Raw genomic sequence first — 25,243 nt, 5'->3', positions numbered from 1 at the left:
ATCTCGAGTCCTCAGGACGAAACAAACATTGTCTTTGTTCCATCGAGGTAGCCGAAGATCTCGAGGCTTATGAAGTTAGTGCTTGACAACTACAAGCTTAGCATACCTTCCTCAACAACATATCTACTGGCATCAACATCATTCTACTATCCAAACTCCACGCAATACACCACTCGCACTAAAACATTCGAGAGTCGAAATAACATCATGTCATCCGCTAGGAAGTCGTTCCAGCAGCGCGTCCGAGAGGAGGAAGAGCTCAGAATACGTAAATGGAGAGAAGAAGCAGCGACGAAGGTCGTCACGAATGTCTGCCCAGGATGTTTGAAAAAGGGATGGAGAATGGGAGGTTGTGACAACATCACTTGTCAGTCTACTCCACCACTTGAAGAAGAGGGTAACAGGCGAATGTGGCCATCGCTTCTTTTGGAAACGGTGAGAGCACTCAGATAACGTAATCCTCGAGTTGTCTATGAATATGTTTAGTGGCACAAATGAGTTTGGGCGTTGTCGATGCGTTTGGGTAGAGCGTCCTGAGATTGGATAATTATTAATTTTCAATACACTAAATTTTCTGCCTCTTGGACAAACACTTTAATCATCTATCTAGTGAAAATGTGTAGTGAATTTGCAACTGAGGTGTTCTTTCTTTCTTCGTTGCGTTACTAGCACTAACGAAAGGAGGAAGTAAATCCAGGGGAGCCGTTGAAAAAGAAGCATAATGATATAAGTTCAAAGCATAAGCATAAAGGCAAATGATCGAAATCAGAGGTCTCCACGCTAGACTACTAGTGCATATTGACCTCAAGAGAAAAGGTTGTCTATCCAGCTATCAACAATCTCGAGCATTCCAGACTCTTCAGCTACTCTGCTCCAGAAGCCACTTCATACCTCCGATACAATCTTCCTGAAGCTTCTTGCTAAACTCCGCCTCAGGGAAATAGGACCAGAACCCATGTGGCAAGCCAGGATAAACGTCGACTTTGGTCTTGATGCCGTTCTCTTCCCTCAATATGTCCTCATATATGAACGCTTCGTCTCGAAGAGGGTCCATTCCACAGATCTGGAAATATGTTGCTGGGAGGTCTTTATGGGATTTGAAGAGCATTGGAGTTCGGTACTTGGACTTAGGATCTGGATTGTAGAGTTCTAGATTTAGGTCAGCATTTGCTTGCATGCAGAATAAATCGACAGGCCAAACCGACTTTCAAACAACCCCATACTATCATTATTGAGGATGGGAGCATCCTTATTCTGTTCTCGGCTTAGCCATACAGACTTGTATTTCTCCGGACAAAGTTCCGCTGCCATGCAAGCAGGAATCGAGAGATAGGCGCCGGTGAGGGGTGGTGATAGCTTATCATCACGGTAGAGATGTGTCACAACCGCAGTGAAATTCGCGCCTGCACTGATGCCACCAACCAAAAAGCCTTTCTTGGGGTTTCCTCCCAGTTGTGTGAAGTTTTCCGCAGTCTGACATATCAGCAACAGATACCAAAGGCCGAGCAGAGGCCTTTACATACCCATTTCAAGGCATCATAAGCGTCTTGAGGCGGAACAGGGAATGGATGCTCAGGTGCAAGTCTGTAGTCCACATTCACCGCAATGCCTCCCAGCTCGGTGAACCTCCTGCAGAGCAGAACTTCCGAGTCCAGCCCGCCGAGACAAAAGCCTCCTCCATGATATACGACGAATATAGGACAGCCATCTTTGGCGGGGTTCTTCGGCTTGTGTATCCGCACAGCAATTGTTGTTCCATCGCGGACAGGAATCTGCCTATCTTCTTCAACATATTTTTCTTTCTTCTCGGCAGACTCAGTAAGTGCCGTCATCTGGCGTTTTCGAGTAATGAGCTGCTGTCGGATCTTGGGGATATCGCTGTCTGCCGTGAGGCTCGGAATAGGGCCATATTTCTTGATGATCTGGATACGTCAGTACGGCCTCAGCACATCCAGACAAGATTCCTACCTCTTCAAGTTCAGGATTGATATCCGCGAGCGCGAGAAGTTCTTCTGGAGTCTTCATCTTTGCAATTGTCACAGCTTCTCTTCTTCAAAGTTACATCGCATCACACGTCAGCAGTACAGACTTCTTCCATTATGTACCCTCCCCGAGCACATCTCGGCATATCATTCTTCCCGGGCATTATTGGAGGTCGTTGTTAGATTGCGCCGGTTAACCGTTTAGGCCGTCACGTCGTATCGCAGTGTCCCATCGACGAGTTGTCAACGTTGACAGACATATTTCGCAAGCAGAGCCCAAATAGGTGATGGTGTAGCGAGTGGCTGGAGTGACAGCTCGGGAATCTCGTCCGATCCTTGCTGGAAATCTTCTAAAATCCCGGCCGAGGCACATCGTGCAACGACGTGTGCGGCACCGTTTCCGTCTGATATCTCTTCATTCTCCAGGATAGTTCATCCTTTCTATGTGTTATATTATTGGAAATATTCGAGATGTCAAGTTCAATGAGGAAGCAGCAAGTGCTTACACACAAATGAAACAGAGTGGCTACAGTCTTGACTTCAACTTTTGTTTACACCAACATCACAATCTGAAGCGTTTCAATATTGATCTGCAGGTCCCGATCTTCTTAGTCCATTGTTTCAAAGCCCCAAAACATCCTGTCAATATCAGGCCCACTTTGAAGCTTAGCTCTCCGCTCCAGAACAAACCAAGATCCCGGGTCCAGAAATATTGACTCCACATCCGCACTCCAAAGCAATTGCTGAAAGAGGAGCATGTTATGAATCTAATGTTGCAGTTGGTTTCCAGGAACCGAGTCCTGCTGCAGCATTATCTATTTTGAGATCATTGCATTTGAGTTGGAAGACCTCCGTTCCACTTAACAGATGGAAATCGTACGAAAGTGTGCCCTCAATCTGCTTTCCTACCTTGTCACTCTCCAGAAATTCCTGCTTGAGGTTCTGCAGTATGCCAGCGCATCGCAGTCTGGCCAGGGTCCACCAACATTAAAGAGGTCAGAACGTATCAGACCCGACGTGGACATGCCGTCTATCTTCGCGCAGTGCTTTTTCAAGATGTTGTATCAACCAAATATCCGATCCGCGAGAGCCCAGCACCATGACGCTGACTGGTTGTTGTGCCACATCACCAGAGAGCTTGGAATGATAAGGACCTTGACCAACTTCCTAGAGTCAGACACAATACTTCAAGTGAATGTACTGCACAGACTCACCTGGGATATTCACAGCAGGAAGACCGCCCAGAACGGAGTATGTTGTGTTCTGAAGGCCAAAGCCTTGCCACATGTTGTACTGATCTTCTCTTCAGAGGCGATTAGTCAGTTATTCGCATCATGTATGAATGGTAACTTAAATACGTACGAAGTCTTCTCATCTCGAAATCGGACGTCTGGAGCACCACCTGGAAGCACCATAATGGTTCTTTCCGTGAAAATTTTCCGTTCTAGGAAGCTGCGAAAGACTTTTCTGCTTTCAAGAGCAGCTTCATACTCTGCTTCTGTTACTTTACGACCGAGGTCCCTGAACTCACATCAGCTTTGGAGCCTTCAGCGGGAAAGCTAGAGCATACCATTTGTATCGGATCAATGGATCGATTTCCAGCTTTCCAAATGCGTCTTCAGAATATGCCTCGAGAAATTGGGATGCATTCTTCCAGCAGTCGTGGAGTTGAATGTGAGCTACAGTCTAGCTTGGTGTTAGCACAAGCAACACAAAAGACTATGGAACTCTTCACATTTTATAGATACTCGTTCAACGAAGCAGACTCAGACGGCCGTTTTGCATCGTCCCGCCACAACTCTTCGATACTGACGGAAGTTTGTGAAACACCGCAATACGCTTCGAGATCCTGTAAGAAGTCCTTCCAAGCAGATATATTGGTATCGTTGTAGGAGACTTGACTTTCTCGAGGCACGAGGATAGTGACTGGTTTCTTGACGATTGACACAGGTAATCTCCAGAGGCCTGAGCCAAGCGCTTCCCATTTGCGAAAGCTCTGTGATCGAACGGCTAAAATGGCCAGGCGTGTCCAGGTGACTGCCATGATGAGTCTCCTAACCAAAATTCCACGGAAGATACTCACTCAGATACAGGCACGGCACCAACGTTGGAGAGGGTGCCAAGACTGGGTCGCAATCCAAACACTCCACAAGCGGCTGCAGGTCCAGTCATACTACCAAGACCTAAAAGATCAGCCATCAACCACCTACCATGAACACATTACTCACTATCCGACCCAATAGTAGTATCCAACCATTCGTACCCCGCAATCGCCGCCGCGCTCCCAGCACTACTACAACCTGTGTCAAGTTGTCCATCGCCTCGAGGATTCGTGGGACATTTATCAGCAGTCCAGTCTGCGGACGCCATTCCAGAAGCGAACTGCACAGTTTTTGCTTTCGCTACAATGACAGCGCCTTGGTCTAGCAGGACTTTGATACATTCAGCTGTGTCCTTGGAGGGTCCATGATGTGCGCCATAAGCTTTACATCCTGCCGAAGTCGGAAGCCCTCGTAGGTCGTAGATGTCTTTGACAGCTATGCGCTTGCCAGAGAGTGGTTTCTGCTCATTGAGAACTTGGGAATAGCATCTGGACGGGACGGGTATGTACTTCTTGTCTCTGAAAATCTTGAAGCTGTGTGTATTTGAGCTCATGGCACATTCCACCTTGCGTCCACTCACCTGAAAGGTTCTTTCTCAGATTGCACAACACCACAGACAAAAGCATTATACTCATCCTCGTAAAGCCTGTACGCTTTATACAAGGTCCGACCCTCCAGAAAATAGGGACCATCACAAGGAATTTCGTCAGAAGAGTCTAGCCAGTAACCATCGAAGACTGCCTCCATCGTGAAATATTCCGGCTCATTCCCGAAGGTTTTGATTATAACATGTTCGGTGAAGGGGGCACTGATGGCGTCGTCCATCACGTTGAGCTCTTCGAGTCTGCTCTTGATCCATGGACCAAATGAAGCTTCGTCGGACACGGCATTGATGATGGTGATCGGAATTCTGGTTGGAGATTCCTCGGATTGGAAGTTTGTAGAATAGGATAGTGCTCCCACGGGAGTTGTGCCGGCGATGTACTTCGTCCCTCCTAGTTCAATCAAATCATCATCCATCTTAAGGATTCTTGGTTCCTTGTGGTGTCTGTTCCGTCACAGGAGTGAGTACTTCGCGCTGCTCAGAAGGTCAACCACGTGACTAGCTAAATTTCTTGATTTGGGAAGAAGGTAGAGCCTTGGTCCGATGTGAGAGTCATACAGATACAGGTTTTGGTCTCGGGCAAAGAACGATAAAAGTCTCTCCTCACCTGCGAAGCCCCGAACTGCTATTCTCGAGGCTCGTGATCTTTCTCAGTGCTGCAATTTGACCGAGAACCAAAGATGGATGCAATTAAACTCAGATGGAAAAATTGCAAATAAGAGCATGTGCTTGAACTCTCTCTCTCTCTTTTTAGTCTTAGTCCAGCATGGGAAAGAGAGAATAACAGAGGTGCAACTTAGTGGGGTCACGGAGGCTACTCCTAAACGAGACATTAGTCAGCTCGGCATGCCTTGCTCCCCAAGAATCAGAAGTCAAACTTCCCAACCTCGAAACTGGTCCTTCTCGCAGCTCGCCAAGAAAGTCCCAAGGACATTCTTTGACCAGAATCTTCTTCAAGCCGTCATCAGATCCTAAACTTTCAAAATATCATCAAGACATACTCGTTGTTAAGCGAGAAACCTCCATCTTTCACAACCTCCTCTCAGAAACATTCAAAACCTCGCTCCACCTCGAACACCGCTCGCCCAGAACTCACGGATTATCAGTCACTGCAAAAGCACGCAAAATTTCTATCAATGTTTATGAATTGTCTATCTAAGGAAAGTGATATCTCGGAACTCCCGTCCTCGCTGAAATTTTGTTTTCGGCTTCTTCCTCGAGATTCTGATGTGTCGGCAATGAAATTTTGGGGGTGCTGTGTTAGACAGACGACATTTTTGGGGTGGAGCTGTGTCGAATTCGCTCATTGTTCTGTTGTTCTTATGAATGGCAATAGAAGCTGTGGCGAGATAGATGATGGGTTGAGACATCGCCAGACATGACCTCAGCAACCTTGAGAGAGGCCAAACCATGCATTGAGCATGGCTAGCAACAAGATTGGCTATGGCGAGTCTAAATTGTTTGTATACTCTCTGAGACATCGAATGAGAATATATTGCAGGGTTTCCGGGGAACTATAAGATGTTAGTGATCGCAAGTCCTGGAGCAAGTACTTTGCGAGAATGTAGTCAACTTACTGAGGACTAGATATTGATGGTCGCCATTGATGAAGTTTCTCGAGCAGAAAAATCTCAAGTACCGCCCAAGCCTCCCATGGCGTCATTTTCATCGTCGTCCTCGTAGTCAGCTTCAACACGAATGACATGGCCATCAGCATCTGGTGAGTTATTAGCATCTTGATTTTACCATAGATATGGAGAAGCTCACCCTTGACCACCCGACCGAAAAGACCAAGGGCTTGTTCAGGCGACAGATCTTGCTCATTGAGTCCTTCTGCGATCAATTTATCTTTCTTCTCTTACACTATTCAATAATCAGTTCCAATCTTCAATATTAATGGTTCATTTTTGCTTACATTTGCGCAATCTGCCATCGACTGAGCCACGAATCACAAATCTAACGAAGTGCGTCTCCTTCAATTGACCCATGCGATAAGCACGACCAAAAGCTTGTGCTTCACTGCTTGTTGTTAATAAGGCTCGAAAGTATCCGGATCAAGAACACTTACATAGCTGAGTTCCACCACAAATCCCTGGATAAGTATTGTTAAAATTTTGTGACAACATAAGCTAATATACTTACACGCTGATGATACGATTTGCGAAGGTAAGGTTCAGGCCTTGGCCTCCACATTTCAAGCCCGCAACCAACACCTTGAGATTGGGGTTTTCCTTCATTTCCTTAACTGCTTTATTGCGTTGCTTCAAGTCCATATCACCCTATGTTTAGTAAGGAGAGGTTTCGTAGAACTTGGGAGCACGAAGACGTACCGAATAATAGAGGAAGCCAACACCAAGCTTGCCAAGTTCACGGCCAATGATGGCTTGGGCCATTCGAAATTGTGCGAATATGATGATCTTGTCATCAGGAGCTGCTCGCAACCATTCCTTGGTCTTTTCGACAACAGCAGTCAACTTGGCGCTGGGAAGGAAGGAGACTTTCCCCGCGTCATGGTCTTCCAACCACTTCGTCTCGAGTGATGCTGGAATGAAGCCTGAAGAATCTCTGCCCTTTAGCGTCTTGGTCATTACCTTGACATGCTTTTTGAATCTCTTTTGGTCTGGTACGGCCTTGATATCGGTTTCTTGGAATGGCCCTTCGCATTCCGGACATGAAGGTCCCTTCGACTTGTCAGTAACAAGTTGGAAATTGTAATATCAGGAAATACCTCAGCTCCTCCGCCAATTTGCACCTGCACAGCACCCCAGATGCAAGTTTCGCAGAACAGGTGTTTGCAATTCTTCTTGTCGATGATATGAGGATCCTCGGGAATATCTCTGCAGACCTCACACACTAGGACATTTTTCTCAGCTGCGAGTTCCTCAGCCGTTGGTCGTGGCTCAAGGGCTTTCTCCTTGATCCACCCTTTTGCACCTGTCGCCAAGTCAATGATTGATATCGTGAGATTGCTGTAATACTAACGATCAGCCAACTCGTGACCAACTTCAGCAAATTTCTTCATGAGCTTTTTTAATTCTTCCAACGTAAATATAGCCTAGAGACGTGTGAACCATGGCTACGAAGAAGGGATGAAGCCCCAAACCTTGATTTCTCGGTCGATGAGAGCAGGATGAGTGACAAGTCTACTACTGTTAGTCAGCCCATAAAAAGGTGAGTTGGTATGACTTACTGTCGTATTCGAGTAAGTTGAGAGACTAGAAATGTCAAGTTGCGACGCTCATCAAGCTCGGGCAAACTCTCATTGATCAATTCTCGAAAGCGTTCTTCGACATCACGGTAGAGGATACGTTCTTGAGCGGTAAACTTGACCCCGATGGTTTCCACCGTGGCCCTAGGAAGTTTGAGAATTCGTCTCCCAAGAATTCTGTCGAACATTGTGCGCCTGAAGTACCAGATGTCAATCTTGTAACGCAGGGACTATTTCCTACCAGCGGGCGTGAGTACTCACCGTAATGAAATTCTCTCCACTTTCTTGGCAAGCTTCTTGATTCCGGGTTTCTGTTATACATGTATCAAGGTTCTAATTTAAAGATTTAGTGAGCACTTACGTTTTTGGGGTCGCAGTATTTGTTCTTAAATCTGACTAGTGTTAGTTTTCGAGAACATTAACGGGACTGTGTCAACTTACGTCTCGTAGTCCTCGGTGACGGAGTCATCCTTAAGGAACCGGAAATACGGGAAAAGTTCTGCATGATACATTGTCACAATCTCAAGTTTTAGGAGAAACAGCAGCCCAACATAACATACCCTCTAAGCGATTCCAAATGGGTGTCTACGCCAGTCAGCCAATGGTGTGAGAAATGTGAGGGCATCAATAACATACTCCGGTCACTGCCCATCGATATTTCCCCTTTAGCGCATTAAGAGCCAGACTGATCTTGCTTGCATGGTTCTTGGCAATATGCTAATTCTGTTAATGACGCAGGTTCTTTGCAGCTCAGGTGAACATACAAACTCATCAACAACAATCTAGAAACGAACAGGTCAGCATTTAGAATTCAACGAGTCAAGATTTTAGCTCACCCGATACCAATAACGATTATGTAGTAACCCGCCTTCCTGGATGTGCGATTCGATCCATTCGGGTAAGCCATTGGCTTCATCATGCCGATTCTGTTTCCTCAACCAAGCCAGAGATTTTCGGTCAGGAAAAGGACAACTCTTGAAGACTTGCGCATATGATGTTAATATAATGTCAGAATCGTCGATATAGACTGCCTTGATTTTGTCGCTCGATTTGTAGATCATCACGCGCTTGAAGACATCGCCAGCCATGTTTTCAATCTCATTTTCCCATTGCTCGAGCTGCTGTTGTGTCAGTGTACGGGAAATGTGCGTGGCGAGGGAATACTGACAATACCTGGCGGCACGATGATAAGTATCTGTCTCTGCTCAGAAGGGGTACTAGGTGGTGGAGGATTTGCAACACAAAGCTAGAAAATAAATAAGCTTTGATGCCTCTCATCATGAACTCAGTTACACACCGTGATGATTTGCACAGTCTTTCCCAATCCCTGAGAGATCTATTAGCAGGTTGACATGGTTAAGACACCCCATCACATTATAACTTGCCATAGTATCAGCCAACAACCCACCACGAGGGCCATTACGAGATAATTCTTGCTTGGCCATCCAAGCAGCCCCCATCATTTGATGATGGGGAATAACTTCACGAATTGATCAGTCTCTAGCATCTAGGAAAACTAAACTCAAGAAGGAATCAAATACTCACCAGCCGTCATGCCCTTCAGCTGCCAGTGTCTCTTACCAACAGCTTTCATTCTTCCCAATCCGAAGCTCTTGCACAACTCTTTGAGGTCCTTGATCGTGGCTTTAGTTCTACGCAAATCAATATCTGCAGAATTCGCCAGCAATTGGGTAAAGCGATCCTTTTTTGTTGTTTTTAGGATTGAGGCCAGTGAGGGGTCGAGGTCATCTAATTCGTCGCCATCAACATCTTCCTCCTCATTCTGTGGAGCGAAATCGTGAGTGGCGTATTGAGCTAGGAGCAGTTGTTGCACATCCGTGCCTCTTGCTTGCTTGTTGGATGATTTTCGGTTGGTATTCTTCTTTACCCCACTGCGCATATGCTCGCCAACTCTTGGCCAAACGGTCTTTGTTCGTCCATTCTTGCGTGCATCATCGTGCTGTCTCTCATGATAATCACTGGGCATCTTTGCTGGCCCTCTCCGACTCTGCTTTTTCTTGGGCTCCTTGAATTTCGATCGAGAAGGACCAGCGCCATTGTCATCGGCGGGGTCTTCTCCAGCCACAAAAAGTCCATCACTATCTCCACCACTCCCGTTTTCGTTCTCATCACCAGAGACAAAGGGGGCTCTCTGATCATCTGATTCCAGTCCATCTTGCATCTCCACGTCTTCGGCTTGCATTGATGAGCCCTCTGGTTTTCCGGGCGATAGAGCTCGAGAGGATATAAACTCAAAGTCATCATCCTCGTCTGAATCCTGTCCAGTGAGATCAATTTCTGCTTCACTATCAGTGTCACCAGTCAAATCCACAGACTGCACACGGCTGTTATCCTCTGGGGCCTTATCCTTGTTATTGGCGTGATTCTTCGGTGGTGATAACTCTGGCTCATCCTCGGTCTTCACCTCCTGCTTGACATCATTCTCATGCATTAAAGATGTCTCGCCTGTCCGACATTCTGCTTCGTCCGGAGCTTCGGTTGATGGCACGGGAGTATGTCTGGACTGGGCGGGTTCGGAGGGAGGAGGGTGTTAGCATCTTTTGCTTTGCCCGAAGAAACTCGCTCATGGCTATGGACGATGCTTCTGGAATCAAGGCAGGAGCGTTCTGCTCCGAGTCTGCTGTCGTATCTGATTCCTGCATCGAGACAGAACCATCAGCAGCCTCTTCTTTGATGAGGTTCGAATCCTCAGCAACGTCGTGAGGAGATCGTGATGATGTAGTCTTGGCGATTCTAGATGGGCTATCAACGTCCATAGTGTCGTCGAATCCTGCTCGTTGATGTTAGCATGATCTTCTAAACGAGTATCACAACGAAACAGTGTGCCAGAAATGCTACAATAGCGGTGCCGAGCATAGCTCACGCAACCAGTAAAATGTTCCACCCGAGGACAGGAAACAGCCAACTTGGCGTGGAGTCTCTTTTCAGAGAAATCCAGAAGGCTCCGAGTGTGGTTAAGCAGACGATTCAGAAGATGACGAGACTGCAAAGACTCAGAGGCTTCAATGAGAGCATAGACAGTATCATAGTCCAACAACTCAAAAAATAGCTTATGACAGATAACACAAAGATCCATTGAGCCTAGGGAAAGGAATTCAGGGGCATTTGAGCAAAATTGCATGATGAGTCGATGGTGCAGGCTCCGCTCGAGAGCTGACCCCTCCAAAGAAAGCACAAGTAACATCTGAAGACGAAAATTTCAAGAAAACTTGGAGAACAGCAAGATGACAAAGGTGAGATATTGCTGAGGGGATTGGAGCTTGAAAAGAAGACGCAAAGAAGGTTTGTTGACGTACCTTGATCCTCAGCGCCTCCTGAGAAGGAAGATCCTGGGTCTGGAGGATGATCGAAGTCCATATTGCTGGGTTTAGATATTGTTGTTGAGAGTCTTGCTGAGCATATCAATCCGGGGTTGAAGGGAACAGGTACGGATATGAAGACTGGAGGTTTGGGTGAGAGATCGAAAGAGGTAGGGTGGCTTGTGAAGGCGAATCGGCGAGGAGGTTGTGATGGAGCTTCGAGGTTGAGGTAGTAATTCAACTCCAGTTGCAAAGAACTGAGTTATAGCTCAAAGGGTAGTCAATAGATCGAAGCAAGAGAGGAACTGGTAACAGGTTGAAGAGTGGTAAGACTTTGGAGGTTGAAGACAAAAGGTTGCGGGTTTGAAGAAGTTGAGGAAAGAAGACGTTGAGGCAGAAGACGAGGAGAAGGGAGAGAGGAGGCAAGCAGATCGGCGCTAAGGCTTAGCAGATATCGGCCTCGACGGCTCTTAAGTAGCAAGCGAGTGGTTCGATTTAGGAAGCCTTGTCCTTTCCAGAGCCTCGTTCCGTCAATGGTGGTTAGGAAGATTGAGTTATCTGAGCAAAGCTGGAGTGCTGAGAATCTAGACCGAAACTTGATAAGAAGAGCCGCCTCTCAAGGCCAAAAAGCCGAGAAAGCTACTTTGTAACCGACGACCTCGTTACCCAATGCATATTGTCTCTCCTTTGATGCAAGTTAAGCGAGACTACCCCTAAATCTTGAGACGAGGCTCGCCTGCCAACACCGTCTCTGGGATGAGGCTGAAGATAGTCTATCCAAACGAATGCAAGGATCCTCAATATTTGTTACTTAACTGCAGCATATGCACCGCTGATATGATTATACATCATACTCACATGATTTCTCAAAGTCGACGCAACATTCAGGAGCTAACATCAACAGCGAAGCGAAAAGTGGACACTTCTGCAGAAGAAAATCTCCCTATCATAAAATTTGAGTGACGCTTCCGACTCTTTTTGGATGTTTCCTACAGCAGGAAGCAACAGACATGCTAGACAAGAGCCAAAGCATTGCAGCTACACCCCCATGACTTTGAGTTGCTCAAGGTAACATGGCTGAACAACAGGCAGCAAGTGAGCGTAACAGCACACTAAGAAGAAAGCAACACATCAAAAAGCATAACTCTAACAAACGCAATCTAACGCGCCATCATGCAATCTGGGCAGAAACTTCTACCCATGACCACCACAACCTACCTTCTCACTCCAAGAGCATCTCTCAATCGCAACTCCCACGCCGACTCGCAATCAACCAAACACTTTCCGAGCAAAGTTTCCTCTTTACTCAACTCAAAGACGCCACATCCCAACCATTCACCATCTTTTTCCCGGGATTTCGCACCGATGCCACGCATCAACACACCTAGCACACAACCATCAGCACTTGCTGCACTCCAAATGTATCATCAACTAACCCACAACCCTTAATCCGTACCTTCTCTCTCCCTCTACTTCTCATCCCATGCCTCGCAACAGAGAAGTTGCAAGCCTGGCTCTGCTCGAAAAACGATGTCAAAATCACGACGCGCGCCTTCCTCGGGTCGATGCCTCGGCTGCTTAGTCATGCTTTAGCCTTCGCTCCTGAATGCTGCACCATTGAGAGGACGTGGATGATGGTATGCGATTTGGAGTATGTGAAGGAGAAGGAGGTGTGTTGATTCCGGCGTAGCGTTACTGATTGTTGCCAGGCTTGTGGAAGGTCTTCCTTTTTGTACAGCTTGTGATCACGGCAATGCGACATTGGAGAAAAATGCGTGTTCTCTGAAGAATATTTTGCCATATAAGGTATGTTCTTGTGAATACTCTTGGATGAGCTCTACGGTACTACCTAGCTATACATAATTCGTAGGCCCATATATTCTACTCTGCCGTCTTTTCACCGTCCTCTATTTCCCACGAAATCAATACTCCCAAAACTCCAGAGCGCCAAACCGCTTTTGTCAAGTACAAGATCACCACTACGAACGGAGGCACATCACCAATTCAAATACCTCATCCCCTTCAATGCCAAAAGCGCAAAATGTCCCCCAACAGTAGGCCTAGCCCTCAACCCAAACTCCCTCCCAACGGGACGCGGCGCCCCCGCAGCCCTGACAACCCAACGATCCGAGAACGGCGCTGAATTCATCCCATTACTAGCAAACGCCCAGATATCATTCACCATCATGTCTCGAGTCGTGTTGCTTCCCGACGCGGAAGCGGTCCCTGCTGCCCAGATGTTCCAGTCGGATTTCGCCCACCATTGACGGTCGTCAAGGGCTACGCCACCGGAAGCGCGGATGGTGGGGTAGAAGGTATCTTCCATTTTGTAGGCGGCGGTGGGGAAGGTGGAGAGGTTGAGGAGGACGTCGGGGTAGAGGTTGAAGGTTACTTTCCAGGTGGATGGAGCGGATGGGTAGGTTAGTGCGAAATGTGTTTTGGCGGCGTCAGTTGCGAGACCTTGAGTGTAGAGAAGATTCGCATGCGCATCGCCTAGTGAGGAATAATTGCTCATTCCTGACAAAAGGCCGAATGCTTTTAGCCCAAGAGCGCCTTTTACGGCGAGGTTGGTTTCGTTCACCAATGGGCCAGCGGCATCGTTGGTTGAGAGCTGAAGAGAGATGTTGAGGCTGTGGGAAACTAGGTAGTCGGCGTAGGTTTGGAAGAGAGTCATGTATTGGTCTGCCCAGGCTGTGTTGTTGCTTGCGAGGACGTAAGCGTAGGCCAGCATCATAAGGTTCCCGGTTTCTTCTACAGGCATCTGCTCAGCGTCTTGATTGTCGTGGCCAGTTGCGTTTGGGTAGTTGGAACCAATGTCGTGAATTACCCAGGCTCGTTTCCAGGCTCCTGTAGCAAGGTACTGGAGAATTGGGTCGAGAAGAAGCCGAATCCATTCTGGATCCATGGCCCAGTAGATGGGAAATGCGGGAAAGATCACGTCGAGGGTGTTGACATTACCGTCGCTGGAGATTTCTTTGATGAATGCGAGGACTTGACTGGTATTGGTTGTATTGGCGGGGATTACGAGGTCAATTCCACCGTAAGCTTGCCTCATTGACAGGGAGACAATGTCCGAGTAATTGGAGCCTGCTGTGGCTGTTGACTTGCTCACGACATCGGAGTCAAGTCGTAAAGACTCTTCTTCGGCAGCTGAAAGGTCGTTTAAGAAGTATGAGGCAGCGTCAATTGTGTTCGGATATGTTGCTCGATAGTATCCCGTGTATGGCCTTCCAAGATAGTTGATGGCATCCTCTCTAACGTATCCCACGGCAAATGTCACAGCTTCATCTCCTTGAACGTTACCAAGATCGTGAGCCATTCCGATGACTCCATTGGCTGTCCAGTCTGGCGTTGTTCCAGTCAAGCTCCCAGAGCTTGCGAAGGCTTGGCGGACTGCCGCACGGCCTCCTGCCTGAATGCTCAGTGTGGAAGAGTTTGACGGTCTCGAAGCAAGGATCACATCTCCCCAAAGTGCTTGTTGGTTTTGTTGTGAGTAGGTGGCGGTACCGACAGCGGACATCGAGAACATCGAGGTGTTTGTGGTGCTAGTGAAGTTCCATGTTGTGTCGGCGTCCTGACCAGTCCATGAATCGTCGAGTTCTGTGTACAATTGGACAGTGCTTCCATTCGTACTTGAGGCCGTAATCGTCAGATAGCCTGGCGACATTAGCAACACCATCTTCTAAATAATTTGGAATACTCACTGAAGGGTAATGATTGTCGAAGATAATTTGATGGAGACACCGGCGATAAAAAATCCAAGGTCAAATTCGATCCTCCCGCATCCAATGTAAAGTAAGTATGTGTCGATGTGAATTCTCCCTTCAGTACTTTAGCAGCTAAAGTCCCATTGGCAGGCTGAGGAACTCCCATCAGACTGTAAGTGATGTTGTCCACTCGTGCCATAATACTCCATCCCAGTGTCGCACCAGTCCAGAATTGAGGAGAGGCATATGGGAGATTCGCGACCAAGCCTCCTGGAATCCATGTTGAAAGATACGGAGATCGTACTGCCAAAGGATACGAAGCAGGCTGAATTGGAGTATGAACAAATGCAGTACTGGGATGAGTCGTGATAGGCCGCCGCCGCCGAGTCTGTGTATATGCCAAAACTACGACCAAAAGCGCCAACAGAGCAACGAAAAGTACAATACAGGATATTCGCACAGCTTTGGATTCGAAAAAGATTACTTTGAAGCGTGAGTATCTCGCCTTGAGAGAAGACTGCTTGCTTTGTTCCAATCCGGTTGGCGCTTCAAGGTGGTCGTCAGCTCTTTCGACGGCTGGCGTAATCGCCACGTCCGCATCTCCCTTCTTCCCCCATACATTCTGTAGACCCTTAATTCCCATCTCTGCAACCTGAAAATTGAACGAAAGGAGAAAACTGTATCAAGAACGACAAGAACGTGTAGAAACCATCGAAACCAGCCCGATGAAGTCTTAAAATCAAATCAATGAGCGATATATGTGATATACGAAGTTGGGTCTGGAGTGTCACCAGTGCTAGACGCTCTGGACCCTTTTTTCACACAGCGCATTGCAGCGGATGACAGGCCTAACGCAGGCTGGACCGGTAGAGCTGAACACCCTAGAAGTGACCCCTGAAGCCAGAAGAGTGAAGCGATGAGAAAGCTGGACCAGCGGGGCACATCTGGGTATTTTGCAGTGGGTTTTTGCAGTGTTCCATCCAATAGTTCGAACGCTGATTCGAACGTCCAACATGCACACGTGCGCTGTCTTTTTCGAAACACAGGAGCACTTGAGATTCTTCATGGTGCTAGACGAACATCCAGCTCTCGAGCCTTCGTGGACCCCGGACTGTCAATCTGGTTGGTTGTCTCAACACACGTGGGGTTGGGGAGGTTTCGAGTTCTGATGTTTGGTCTGATGTTTGATAAACAAGATGCATTGTCCCTGCCAAGAGGATCTGTGACCAGGATATTGACTCACGTGAGACTGCTTCCAATCCCCATTCCGAGATCGGGCAACAGCAATTACAGAGCCTGTTGGTGACTGACTGCACGCTGAATATTTCCTGATCAGGGTTGAAATACACTCGACGAAAGGTTTATGAATGGAATGCAGGATGGGGTTCGAGTCACGTGCTGTACTATCGTTCAATTTCCGTTCACTTAGCATCCAAGCTATGCATTAATGTTCCTTGAATGCTTCCATGTCTAAACTTCCTTCTTCACAGCTGTAAATTTGATCTTGGGGAATACCACCCGAGTTAGCATTCTGGAGTCCTGGATTAATGATCCACAACAAATCAAGAGCAAAGCTTATCAAGACTAAATACACTAAGTGAATTATGTGCAATCAAGATCATAGAGCTTTTCAATGATGTCTGCTACAACAACCAACATTTTTTCGATCTTCATGTTTCCGTCAAGAAACAACGAAAGCAGCAGCAGCCGCAGCATTCTCAGCATACGTCAAATGAGGCGGTAAGATCAGATCTCCATTAAGACAAATATCGTCTCCGACATGACAGTAAGTATCCACCTTACTCGCATCTACGTTCGGTAGTGCTTGTCCATCATCTGTTTCTCATTAGCTTCTCATCTTCCTTCTTCAAGATGGAGAAAGAGAAGGAAACATACCTGGGTCACCAAAGATAACCACCTTCGAGATCCAGCTCGCAACATCGGCAGGTAATTCTCCAATAGCGTTATGGATTATCTGTCCGCCTTGCGAGTAGCCGCTTGCGATTAGCTTCGTGTTTGGGCACAAACTGTATGCAGATTCGATTTGCGTTGCCCTGTATCACTTCATCAGCTGCTGTTCCGTGTTTAATTCCCAACCATCCTTCCTCAATGATCAAAAGCTCAACACTACGGACTTCAAAAAAAGGCAAAACACTCACATCTCCGCGCTGCCAGTAGGATCTCCGCCCTCAATGTACCCAGCGATACTAGCGCTATAATCGTTCACACCCTGGATAACCAGATTTCCTGATCCAACAGCACTCTCCAGCGCTTCGAAGAACGGGGGCCCGACCAGGATTCCTACATTTCCGGGCTCTGTTGTGCCTCTGGCGAATATAACGGTATATTCAGCGCAAGCCGAGGAACCGAGTTCGTTGTAGGTAGTTTGTTCGCCTGTGAGGTCGGCGAGCAGGGCTTCGAAGTCTGTTAGGACGCCAACGACGTCGGAGATATCGCCAGATACTGGGGACGTTAGTTTGTGGATGCTTCAAGAAGAGGGAGAAGATTGCGGGAAAGGTGGATGTTAAAATTGAGGAGATGAAGGGGGATTAACTAACTATCTGGGATATTATCGAGGAGAATTGTGAGGAATTCGTTAAGGGGAGTGTTCCTCTCAATGAGATCTCTGTCTTGAAGTGTTGAGACGGCAACAGGGAATGGAGAAGCGAATGTGAGCGTGAAGAGGGAGAGACTCGTTGCCCAAACAGAGAGACGCATCTTGAGGAGGTTGTCCAGTACCGGCAAGGAGCAGGAAGCTTGAGGATATTAATCAAAGCTCGAGAAGTGACCTTAGAGATGCAAGCGCAAGTCTCTCCTTGTCCCAGAAAGGAAGCAGGTATAAAAGATCTCTCTATCTCTCCTTCGAACAAGCAAACAAATAACAGCAAAAACGACAGTTTATATATCCAAACCCTTCCACACCAAACGTATATAAAGAATGACTATCAGAGAAAGAATATCAACGGCACTTCCAAATTGCGGGGAAAAGAAGGTCACAACCTCAACTCAACATGACCCGAATCTTCAAGCAGGCATCTCCTCCGAGCCTGATCCTTCAATCGTGCCTCTTAAGTACACCTCCCTCACGTAACCCCACCCCTCTTCGCCCCAAAGGAACTCAAAAAAAAACACCCCGACAAACAACACAACAAATCTGCACGATCCTCCAATAAGCACCTCACACCGACCCCAAAAACTCCAAGCATGGGCGATCACATCCCCTTTCCGTAACCCAACCACCATCACGAACGAATGGTGAACTAGAGCTTCGCAGGGACGTGATACCAATCTTCGCCATCCACCAATCCGCAATCCAAGCATCGAGATCCAACCAGGAACTAGACACTAGATCCCGTCCGAGGCTCAGCGTCACAATACCCCAGGAACGATCGATCTCGCCTCGACCTTCATCTCATACTCTTGGCATCACCTCCCCAAGAAAAAAACCCAGAGCCCGCAAAAAAACTGCTCTTCAACTCCAAACCCAAAATAAAAAACGCAACAAAAATGCGGGGGATCACCAACCGCCTACTGCACCCCGACACATCATCCCTCCCGTCCTGCACCTTTGACAAACCTTCTCCCAGTAATCCCGGCCGAGCCTCGGTGAAAAGGCACGATCACATGCTTATTCATGCTTTAAGCGCCAGCTTTAACAACGGGCCCCAAACTGGAAGCGGAACTATACCCGTAGCTAAAATGCCAGGAAGATAGCCTAAGATCTAATGGCAAGGAGAGAAGACCAATGAGAAGGACCAAGTGAGGATTCACTCTTAGTGTATGTTACATTTCGGGAGTGATTGTGGCTGTGACTATGAATGGAGGAGAGAGCCTCATCTCGAGGCTAGAAGGGGATGGCATGGATATTATCATGTTTGAGGTATGTATTGAAATGAGAGATGTCACGGTAGAGGTGCAAGTATTGGCCAATGCTAAACAGAAAGGTGCCGAGTTTCACAACCAAATGACAGTCTCACTCCTGGCCTTGATGTGGACTTGAATTTGTGCAATGACTATGATGCATTCTGCTGCAAGTAACGCCCCTATGCGATTCCTGGTACAGTCTGGATTTGGCGTCAATGGCCGTTGCAGTGCGAAGTATTATCCCCCACACCCATCCCAATGTAAAAAGCCTCCTTCATAGCGAGATTTGGAGACGATCGCAGTAATACAAAGACAGTAATCTCAATGTCGGAAGAGAAGTGTTGTTGCGATTTTTCACCAGGTAAAGTGTGAGATACCGTTCTTGTTCCCGTTCCTCATAACACTCTTTTGTGGGGTGAAATGCTCACTGATGAAATTAGTTTTGGATCTGTGAAGAATCGGCAGGTGAGCTCACCAAAATATCATCGTCCATGTTGGCATCGCCATTAGCAGCAGCCTGACCAGCACCATTGGCAGCACCTTCACCCTCAGTAGCTGCAGCACCGTTGTTCCAGTAGTCAACCATCTCAGAGTCAAGCTCTTCGGCAGTCTTCTTGGCGGGGCGTGCATTGCGAGCTGCCTTTCCTCCACGGCCACGAGCAGCCTTTCCCCGGGTTGCGGTCTCGGTCTTCTTCGTGTTGGCGGCCGACTTGGGTTGAGATTTTGGCTGTCTACTGAATTGTTAGTCAAGGGATGCAGGACTGAGGATGGAGTAACGTACGTAATGCGCTCGCTCAGACCCTTTGGAGCTGGGATAGCCTTGGCCAGGTTGGCATCAATGATCATCTCAACCTTGATAGGCTTGCCATCAACGGGGATGCCATTGCAAGTGTTGACAGCCTTAGTAGCCATCTCGGAACGAGCAAACATGATGGTTGCAATGCCACGACTCTGTCCTCCCGGTCCATATGAAAGTTCGACTCTCTTGACTGGTCCAATGGTCTTGCCGAAGTACTCCTATTTATCCCAAGGTTTGATTAGTGTACTGAAAATCGTTTATCTCATAGGAATCGCGTGAATCTCGACGTCGACGTTCGGTACGAAAAGAAATATAGTCAACGGACGAAGCCCATCGACATTATACAGGAGCCTCCAACAACAGCGAGCGAGCAGTTAGCGTTAGTAAAGTCGTCAGCAACTCCAGTGTCGAAAATGGGAGGTGAGAGGGTGGTATTGATCCAGGTCCGCACTGCCAATCCACCGTTACGAATCCAAGCTCCTGGAGGGAGTCCGCGTTGTGCCTGCCTTTGCCAGTTTGGACTGCAAATTGATGCTGTTGCCCACCTCGGGCCCAAGGCACACCGATTGTGCTTCTCGAATCGAAAAGGTGCTGGAGTTGAGAGCCAATTATGATTGTGGCTGGTTTCTCTTAGGAGGGCCGCTATGGTGTTTGCCTTCGCGGCTCGTATGTGCTATGCTGTGCTGCTTGCTTCACTGCTGCGCTCGCTGTTGCTTGCTCATACTCTCCCACACAAATTCAGCCATCGCGGTATCTGAGGCATAAAGCCTGAAACATACACCGTCATCATTCTTGTGAGTCTACGCCATCAATGATTCATGAGCTTGCCAGGCAACATGTGGTAATCAGAGGCTAAATGCAAGACTATGACTAGCTCAACTACTATCCACAGTTGCGCTGGAATTCCCAAGCAAAAGTGAAGAGGAGACTGTCCTGATGAGGCATTGCGCCAAGCGCGATGTCAAATCGACATTAACGCGCGATACACTCCTGACAACCCCGCAGGTATACAACTTCGGTATGGATGGAATAGTTCGATGACGAAAGTCCAAAGGCATTGAAAGCCTCAACGGTAACATACCTTAATCATGGGCTCGGTGATGTCCTTGGGCTAGAAGCGCGTCAGTGATTGTTCAACATGATCATACTCTTTGTGACTTACGAATCCGCTAACAAGAATTCTGCCCTCGGTATTTCCTCCTGATGGACCAGTTGGGACTGCCTTGGCAGCACCCTTGGCTTGTCTTGGGTTCTTCTTGATTCCACCGACTGGGGCAACAGCGACAGGCTTGCTGGCACCAGGGCGACGAGTGCGGCGGGTACCACGGCCTCTGACGGAGGAACGGCGCTGAGTGGAGATGATCTCATCGAGAGACTTGTCAAGCTTTCCAGACATCTTGAAGGTGTTCGTTTTTGTTTGGTTTGAGTTTGATGTGAAAGTGAGTAGCTGACTGACAATCGGATCGTTAGGATCAGCAGTAGAAGGCAGGGCAGCGATCGATAGTAGGTCGATCAAGTTCCGCGCGATGGATAGGAAGGCTAGCTGACTCTAACTTTGGTGCGCTGTATCGCGTGTTTGCCTGTGGAGGAATGAGGCTGACGTGCGAAACGCGACTTGAATATGGCAAAGGAAAAGGTGACCGTGCGGCTATCGAAGTTGGTTGATGAAGCGCGCGTTGAAGACTTTGAAGAAGAGTATCCGAGAGAGTGGATGGAGAATTAAAGAAGACGTTGGTATGTTGAGTTGTGGTGTTGGTGGATGGAGGAAGGCAGAAGTTGCGACCTTGCGAAAGGTTCTAGGGGAAGGGCTGGGCGCGGTTTTCGCGCTAGTGCCCGATTGAGTCATCAACTGTCACGTGCAAAGCCCCTTACAGCTACGTAGATATTCACCATTTGCCTATCGATGTTCGAGCTCTAGTGGGTCATTAAGCCTTCAAGATCACAGTGATTTAAGTTTGTTCGAATCCGTAATCAATTGTCTTTCAGGTAAATTGCCTTCAATTCTGGTAGTATACAGTTTCAAGGAGAACTTCACTCCGTTGAGTACGAGCAAAGTCCAGATCTCCGCACCAATATCGATTGCAACTTTTGCCAGCAACCAAATGGTGCTCTCTTATACATCCCATGATGTCCAGTCCCGTAAACGCCGATAATGCCAACACAGAGATCCGTCGATGTCGCAAATGTGCCTCCTCGAATCACCGCGACCTTCTTCTCGTCTTACAATGTCACCTCCACCTTGTCTACCATCCCTCATCTGCCTATTGATGCTGCTTTGACTTCTGCTTGACCTGTAGTGACCTTGCCCTTGCTGTCCGTCGCTGGCTCTTCAACAGAGTTGATCTCGAGGAAGTGGTAGAGAATAATGAGGAGCATAGCAATTGAGCCGAGGAAGATTGCTAGTCGGTAGAGTTCGTCGTCGGATATCATCTTGTCTGCGGAAAATCTGCACAACTGGAAGTGAAGGGAGTATGCTCTTGGGAAGCTCTGAGAAGCCACGTAATGGGTGCTTCGAGGATGCGCGGTGCTCTTAGAGAAGCTGACAACAAGTTAGCTCAGTGCCTTTGAAGGGATGGCATCAATTATCATTAGCAGGTACTTACCAGTGGCAATCTTGACGGCCGGTCAATTGAAGTCTTCAGTATTCAGTAAATGTCTCGCGATTTCAATGAGGCCAGCTTTGAGGCTTGGAGCCGTATTTCCTTAGCGCGTATCGCTTAGACCTCCAGTTAAACTTCACCCCACCAAATCGTGCATTTCGCTATTCAATCGACTCAAGTTCTCCAAGTCACTTGAGCATCTACTGACGACTCCCTCACGGTCTTTTCTGCATATTGGAATACGGCACACTTGAATAAATATTACTATCACGCAATCGCCCCCATCGGATATATTCTTACGAGCCCAAGGGACCCGCTACCGCCAAGATGCCTCCCAAAAAGGTCGACAAAGGTGCTGGAGGCGGCAAGAAGCCCTCAGCCGCGAAGATTGTGGAAGACAAGACCTTTGGTATGAAAAATAAGAAGGGAGCACAAACCCAAAAACAAATCGAGCGAATGACCCAGTCTGCCAAAGCCGGGGGAACGCCTGAGGAAAAGAAGAGACAGGCCGAAAAAGCCCAGAAGGAGCGAGAAAAGGCTGCATCCGAGGCCGCAAAGAAAGAAGCCATGGAACTGTTCAAGCCGGTACAAGTCCAGAAGGTCCCGTTCGGTGTCGATCCCAAAACGGTGCTCTGTCAATTCTACAAGAAGGGTCACTGCGAGAAGGGGCGGAAGTGCAAGTTTTCACACGATTTGAACGTCGAGCGGAAAACGGAGAAAAAAGATTTATACCAAGATACTCGGGAGGCCGAAGAGGAGAAGAAGAAACAAGAGACTTCCAATGACTGGGACGAAGAGAAGCTGAGGCAGGTTGTGTTGTCGAAGAAGGGAAACCAGAAGACTACCACCGACAAGGTCTGCAAGTTCTTCATAGAAGCCGTCGAGGAAGGAAAATATGGTTGGTTTTGGACATGTCCGAATGATGGAGATAAGTGCATGTACCAGCACAAGTTACCTCCTGGGTATGTTCGTACACCCGAATGCCTGACACTAGCTAATGATTTTCTAGTTTCGTTCTGAAGACAAAGGAGCAACGTGCTGCCGAGAAAGCTCTTATGGATAAATCACCACTCAAAACACTTACCTTAGAAGACTTCTTGGAATCAGAACGACACAAGCTCACTGGGACTCTCACGCCGGTCACTCCAGAAACATTCGCGAAATGGAAAGCAGAACGTATGGACAAGAAAGCTGCCGAAGCACAAGCAGCTGCCGCCAAGGAAGCAACGGGCCGTGCAATGTTCGAGAAGGGAGACTGGGAATTCAGTGGAGACGAAGAGGACGACGATGAAGGTGGTGATGAGGACGATGATGCTTGGAACATGGAGAAGCTACGGCAAGAGACTGAGGCACTCCGAGAGAAGAAAGAAGCCGAGCGGTTGGCAAAAACTGGTCAAGCCCCTGTTACGAATGGCGACAATGGTGTCAAAGAATCAATCGAGCCGGATGACGATGATGGCCAACAAGAAGGTGAAGCTTCTTGAGTCTACATGGAAATGTGCATTGGTGCAGCGACTTTTTGAATTTAGCGTCATTGGGCTACGAAATGTCTCGAACACATCGAGATAGCCGGCTTACATATATACCATGTATAGCACGTCAAACAATGTATCATCACATTGCACATAGGCGATATTTTCAAGTTTGAGAGAGTGCTACTTGACACTTGACTGAATTGCCCGCTCTTGGACCTGGGTGCCGCTTGCAACTACTCCTCTGGGAGCTAGGTAGGCTAGTCAACCAAACCAAAGTCGCCTATGCATGCCATCCATACCTTGCTTGTCAAACTATTTGAAAATGTGAACTGCCTCGCTTCGACCCAAATTTAGCCGCCATCAAAGTTCCTCATGTAATTGCTCTTCTCGAGTCTCAATCGCCGCAGTCCCAAACGACATTCAAAGACCTCCTTGGAACTTCTGTACATCCACAGCTACCCAAAAAAGCAAGTTATTGCGGCGCAGCCCTCCAAATGCTATCTGGTGAAGCAACAATATACTGCGATCTAACCTCCGTCCCCTCGCCCTCCTGATCCTGTTCACTTGGCGCTCTCCTTACATCCTCGATTCTACTCGAATAATCTGGCGACGGGCCCTGGTACTGCTGCTGCTGCGGCGGAAAATCGTAGCCCATTCCCGTCTGAGGACCAATGTTTCCCATCCCCTGATACTGCAAGTAATCATCATGCATCATCGGCGGAAGATATTGCATAGGTGGTGCTTGGAAGCTTCTCTGATCTTGCTGCTGAAACCCATATTCCGAATCTTGGATACCAGGAGACGAGGTCATTGTACTGGTACTGTAGCTTCGAGTGTCCGTGTTATCGTCGATCAATGTGGATGTTTCGCGAGAGCCCCTTTTCCGAGGCGGAGACGCCAAGGACGTTTCGGCTTTCTTCCGAGAAGAGCTCTTCTTGACGACTTTCGACTTGTTGCCGGCTCGGCTTGAAGTTCTCGAGGATGCGGATGGTAGAGATGGAGGTGTCGTGACGATGAAGTTGAGGTCTGGTTCTGCTCCGAGCTGTTGCGGGGTTGTCGGATTGGGAATCACTGTGTGGGGTAAGCATGGCATCGATGGGCAGAACGAGAGTAGAATTCGCACCATCACCTACGAGAAATGACTCTGCAAGTCTTCCGCATTGGCAAGTATTCAGGTTATGCCCGCAACTCTCAAGTGGTCTCCCAGGTTTTCGTACCTCTATCAAAATTCGATCCGTGTGAGCGCAAGATGTAGCGCGGTGACCTCGAATGCATGGCTCACTAAGAGAATGTTAGTTCCCGGCATACGTGAAGCTCGCATCTTGGAGAGCATAGTGTCTCTTGATTCAATTATAAGAACAATGAATACCATGAGTACTTGCATCCATTGATGAGTGGCATATTGTATTTGGCTTAGGACCAGAACGTCAAAAGTCAACGTTAATTGTCGATAAAGTTAAAGTCATCACAATATACAAGCTTTTCTCGATTATGACACTCAGTGAGGAGTGGATCAAAACGTCTTTAAAGAGGTCTGGAACTGGCAAGGCAGCAAGAATGCTTGGAAATCCAGATGTTTGAA

At 47.8% G+C, this 25,243-nt stretch overlaps 10 protein-coding genes across 10 annotated transcripts; 1 reads left to right on the top strand and 9 right to left on the bottom strand.

Annotated features, from left to right (window-relative positions):
* Positions 1-533: 533 nt before the first annotated feature.
* Positions 534-2,273, bottom strand: LY89DRAFT_679999 (alpha/beta-hydrolase). Its single transcript, XM_018213988.1, has 4 exons — positions 1,969-2,273; positions 1,524-1,922; positions 1,206-1,473; positions 534-1,149 (listed from the first exon to the last, which is right to left on the bottom strand). Exons 1-4 carry the CDS (start codon positions 2,023-2,025, stop codon positions 860-862), a joined length of 1,014 nt encoding a protein of 337 aa, XP_018077565.1. The 5' UTR covers positions 2,026-2,273; the 3' UTR covers positions 534-859.
* A 705-nt stretch (positions 2,274-2,978) lies between these two features.
* On the bottom strand, positions 2,979-5,104 carry LY89DRAFT_663668 (amidase signature enzyme; the record flags this gene model as incomplete). The annotated part of the gene is made up of 8 exons (XM_018212720.1): positions 2,979-3,136; positions 3,197-3,285; positions 3,345-3,449; positions 3,514-3,668; positions 3,796-4,036; positions 4,066-4,165; positions 4,211-4,602; positions 4,665-5,104. The coding sequence occupies 8 exons, from the start codon at positions 5,102-5,104 to the stop codon at positions 2,979-2,981; spliced, it is 1,680 nt and encodes a 559-aa protein (XP_018077564.1).
* Positions 5,105-6,319: 1,215 nt separating this feature from the next.
* LY89DRAFT_727977 (uncharacterized protein) lies at positions 6,320-11,274 on the bottom strand (the record flags this gene model as incomplete). The annotated part of the gene is made up of 23 exons (XM_018219218.1): positions 6,320-6,405; positions 6,456-6,536; positions 6,604-6,707; positions 6,757-6,780; positions 6,831-6,967; positions 7,019-7,369; positions 7,417-7,622; positions 7,671-7,743; positions 7,792-7,831; positions 7,879-8,091; positions 8,158-8,207; positions 8,258-8,288; positions 8,338-8,395; positions 8,457-8,481; positions 8,533-8,613; positions 8,661-8,678; positions 8,733-9,014; positions 9,065-9,142; positions 9,194-9,223; positions 9,270-9,376; positions 9,442-10,415; positions 10,495-10,687; positions 11,214-11,274. The coding sequence occupies 23 exons, from the start codon at positions 11,272-11,274 to the stop codon at positions 6,320-6,322; spliced, it is 3,303 nt and encodes a 1,100-aa protein (XP_018077563.1).
* A 1,803-nt stretch (positions 11,275-13,077) lies between these two features.
* Positions 13,078-15,775, bottom strand: LY89DRAFT_170996 (DUF1793-domain-containing protein). Its single transcript, XM_018205570.1, has 2 exons — positions 14,921-15,775; positions 13,078-14,873 (listed from the first exon to the last, which is right to left on the bottom strand). The coding sequence occupies exons 1-2, from the start codon at positions 15,564-15,566 to the stop codon at positions 13,213-13,215; spliced, it is 2,307 nt and encodes a 768-aa protein (XP_018077562.1). The 5' UTR covers positions 15,567-15,775; the 3' UTR covers positions 13,078-13,212.
* Positions 15,776-16,604: 829 nt separating this feature from the next.
* On the bottom strand, positions 16,605-17,647 carry LY89DRAFT_574208 (carbohydrate esterase family 5 protein; the record flags this gene model as incomplete). The annotated part of the gene is made up of 4 exons (XM_018208729.1): positions 16,605-16,765; positions 16,820-16,977; positions 17,083-17,386; positions 17,482-17,647. Coding segments are annotated over 4 exons (789 nt in total), but the record flags the coding sequence as incomplete, so codon positions are not given.
* Positions 17,648-17,794: 147 nt separating this feature from the next.
* Positions 17,795-18,337, bottom strand: LY89DRAFT_170687 (uncharacterized protein). Its single transcript, XM_018205569.1, has one exon. The coding sequence runs from the start codon at positions 18,242-18,244 to the stop codon at positions 17,948-17,950; it is 297 nt and encodes a 98-aa protein (XP_018077560.1). The 5' UTR covers positions 18,245-18,337; the 3' UTR covers positions 17,795-17,947.
* A 541-nt stretch (positions 18,338-18,878) lies between these two features.
* On the bottom strand, positions 18,879-21,258 carry LY89DRAFT_703801 (uncharacterized protein). The gene is made up of 5 exons (XM_018217345.1): positions 20,749-21,258; positions 20,668-20,697; positions 19,569-19,804; positions 19,263-19,518; positions 18,879-19,214 (listed from the first exon to the last, which is right to left on the bottom strand). The coding sequence occupies exons 1-5, from the start codon at positions 20,980-20,982 to the stop codon at positions 19,212-19,214; spliced, it is 759 nt and encodes a 252-aa protein (XP_018077559.1). The 5' UTR covers positions 20,983-21,258; the 3' UTR covers positions 18,879-19,211.
* A 282-nt stretch (positions 21,259-21,540) lies between these two features.
* On the bottom strand, positions 21,541-22,126 carry LY89DRAFT_679993 (uncharacterized protein). The gene has a single exon (XM_018213987.1). It carries the CDS (start codon positions 22,014-22,016, stop codon positions 21,840-21,842), a length of 177 nt encoding a protein of 58 aa, XP_018077558.1. The 5' UTR covers positions 22,017-22,126; the 3' UTR covers positions 21,541-21,839.
* Positions 22,127-22,513: 387 nt separating this feature from the next.
* Positions 22,514-23,670, top strand: LY89DRAFT_574252 (uncharacterized protein; the record flags this gene model as incomplete). Its single annotated transcript, XM_018208733.1, has 2 exons — positions 22,514-23,148; positions 23,196-23,670. 2 exons carry the CDS (start codon positions 22,514-22,516, stop codon positions 23,668-23,670), a joined length of 1,110 nt encoding a protein of 369 aa, XP_018077557.1.
* A 463-nt stretch (positions 23,671-24,133) lies between these two features.
* LY89DRAFT_713711 (uncharacterized protein) lies at positions 24,134-24,938 on the bottom strand (the record flags this gene model as incomplete). The annotated part of the gene is made up of 2 exons (XM_018218071.1): positions 24,134-24,732; positions 24,879-24,938. Coding segments are annotated over 2 exons (659 nt in total), but the record flags the coding sequence as incomplete, so codon positions are not given.
* Between the last annotated feature and the right edge of the window lie 305 nt (positions 24,939-25,243).

The sequence above is a fragment of the Mollisia scopiformis genome (genome assembly GCF_001500285.1).
Source record: "Mollisia scopiformis unplaced genomic scaffold LY89scaffold_2, whole genome shotgun sequence".
In the NCBI taxonomy this organism is placed as follows: domain Eukaryota; kingdom Fungi; phylum Ascomycota; class Leotiomycetes; order Helotiales; family Mollisiaceae; genus Mollisia; species Mollisia scopiformis.
The sequence above is the reverse complement of the archived record's forward strand: the minus strand, read 5'-3'. Positions and strand labels throughout refer to the sequence as shown.

Coding starts and splice junctions, on each gene's coding strand:
- LY89DRAFT_679999 (XM_018213988.1), bottom strand. CDS start 2,025: ATGAAGACTCCAGAAGAACTTCTCGCGCTCGCGGATATCAATCCTGAA. Junction 1,923..1,968: donor TCAATCCTGAACTTGAAGAG/GTAGGAATCTTG, acceptor TGACGTATCCAG/ATCATCAAGAAATATGGCCC. Junction 1,474..1,523: donor CTTATGATGCCTTGAAATGG/GTATGTAAAGGC, acceptor CTGATATGTCAG/ACTGCGGAAAACTTCACACA.
- LY89DRAFT_170996 (XM_018205570.1), bottom strand. CDS start 15,566: ATGGGAATTAAGGGTCTACAGAATGTATGGGGGAAGAAGGGAGATGCG. Junction 14,874..14,920: donor TCGACAATCATTACCCTTCA/GTGAGTATTCCA, acceptor TAATGTCGCCAG/GCTATCTGACGATTACGGCC.
- LY89DRAFT_170687 (XM_018205569.1), bottom strand. CDS start 18,244: ATGCTTGGATTGCGGATTGGTGGATGGCGAAGATTGGTATCACGTCCC.
- LY89DRAFT_703801 (XM_018217345.1), bottom strand. CDS start 20,982: ATGTCTGGAAAGCTTGACAAGTCTCTCGATGAGATCATCTCCACTCAG. Junction 19,805..20,667: donor TCACCGAGCCCATGATTAAG/GTATGTTACCGT, acceptor TGGGATAAATAG/GAGTACTTCGGCAAGACCAT. Junction 19,519..19,568: donor GGTCTGAGCGAGCGCATTAC/GTACGTTACTCC, acceptor ACAATTCAGTAG/ACAGCCAAAATCTCAACCCA.
- LY89DRAFT_679993 (XM_018213987.1), bottom strand. CDS start 22,016: ATGATATCCGACGACGAACTCTACCGACTAGCAATCTTCCTCGGCTCA.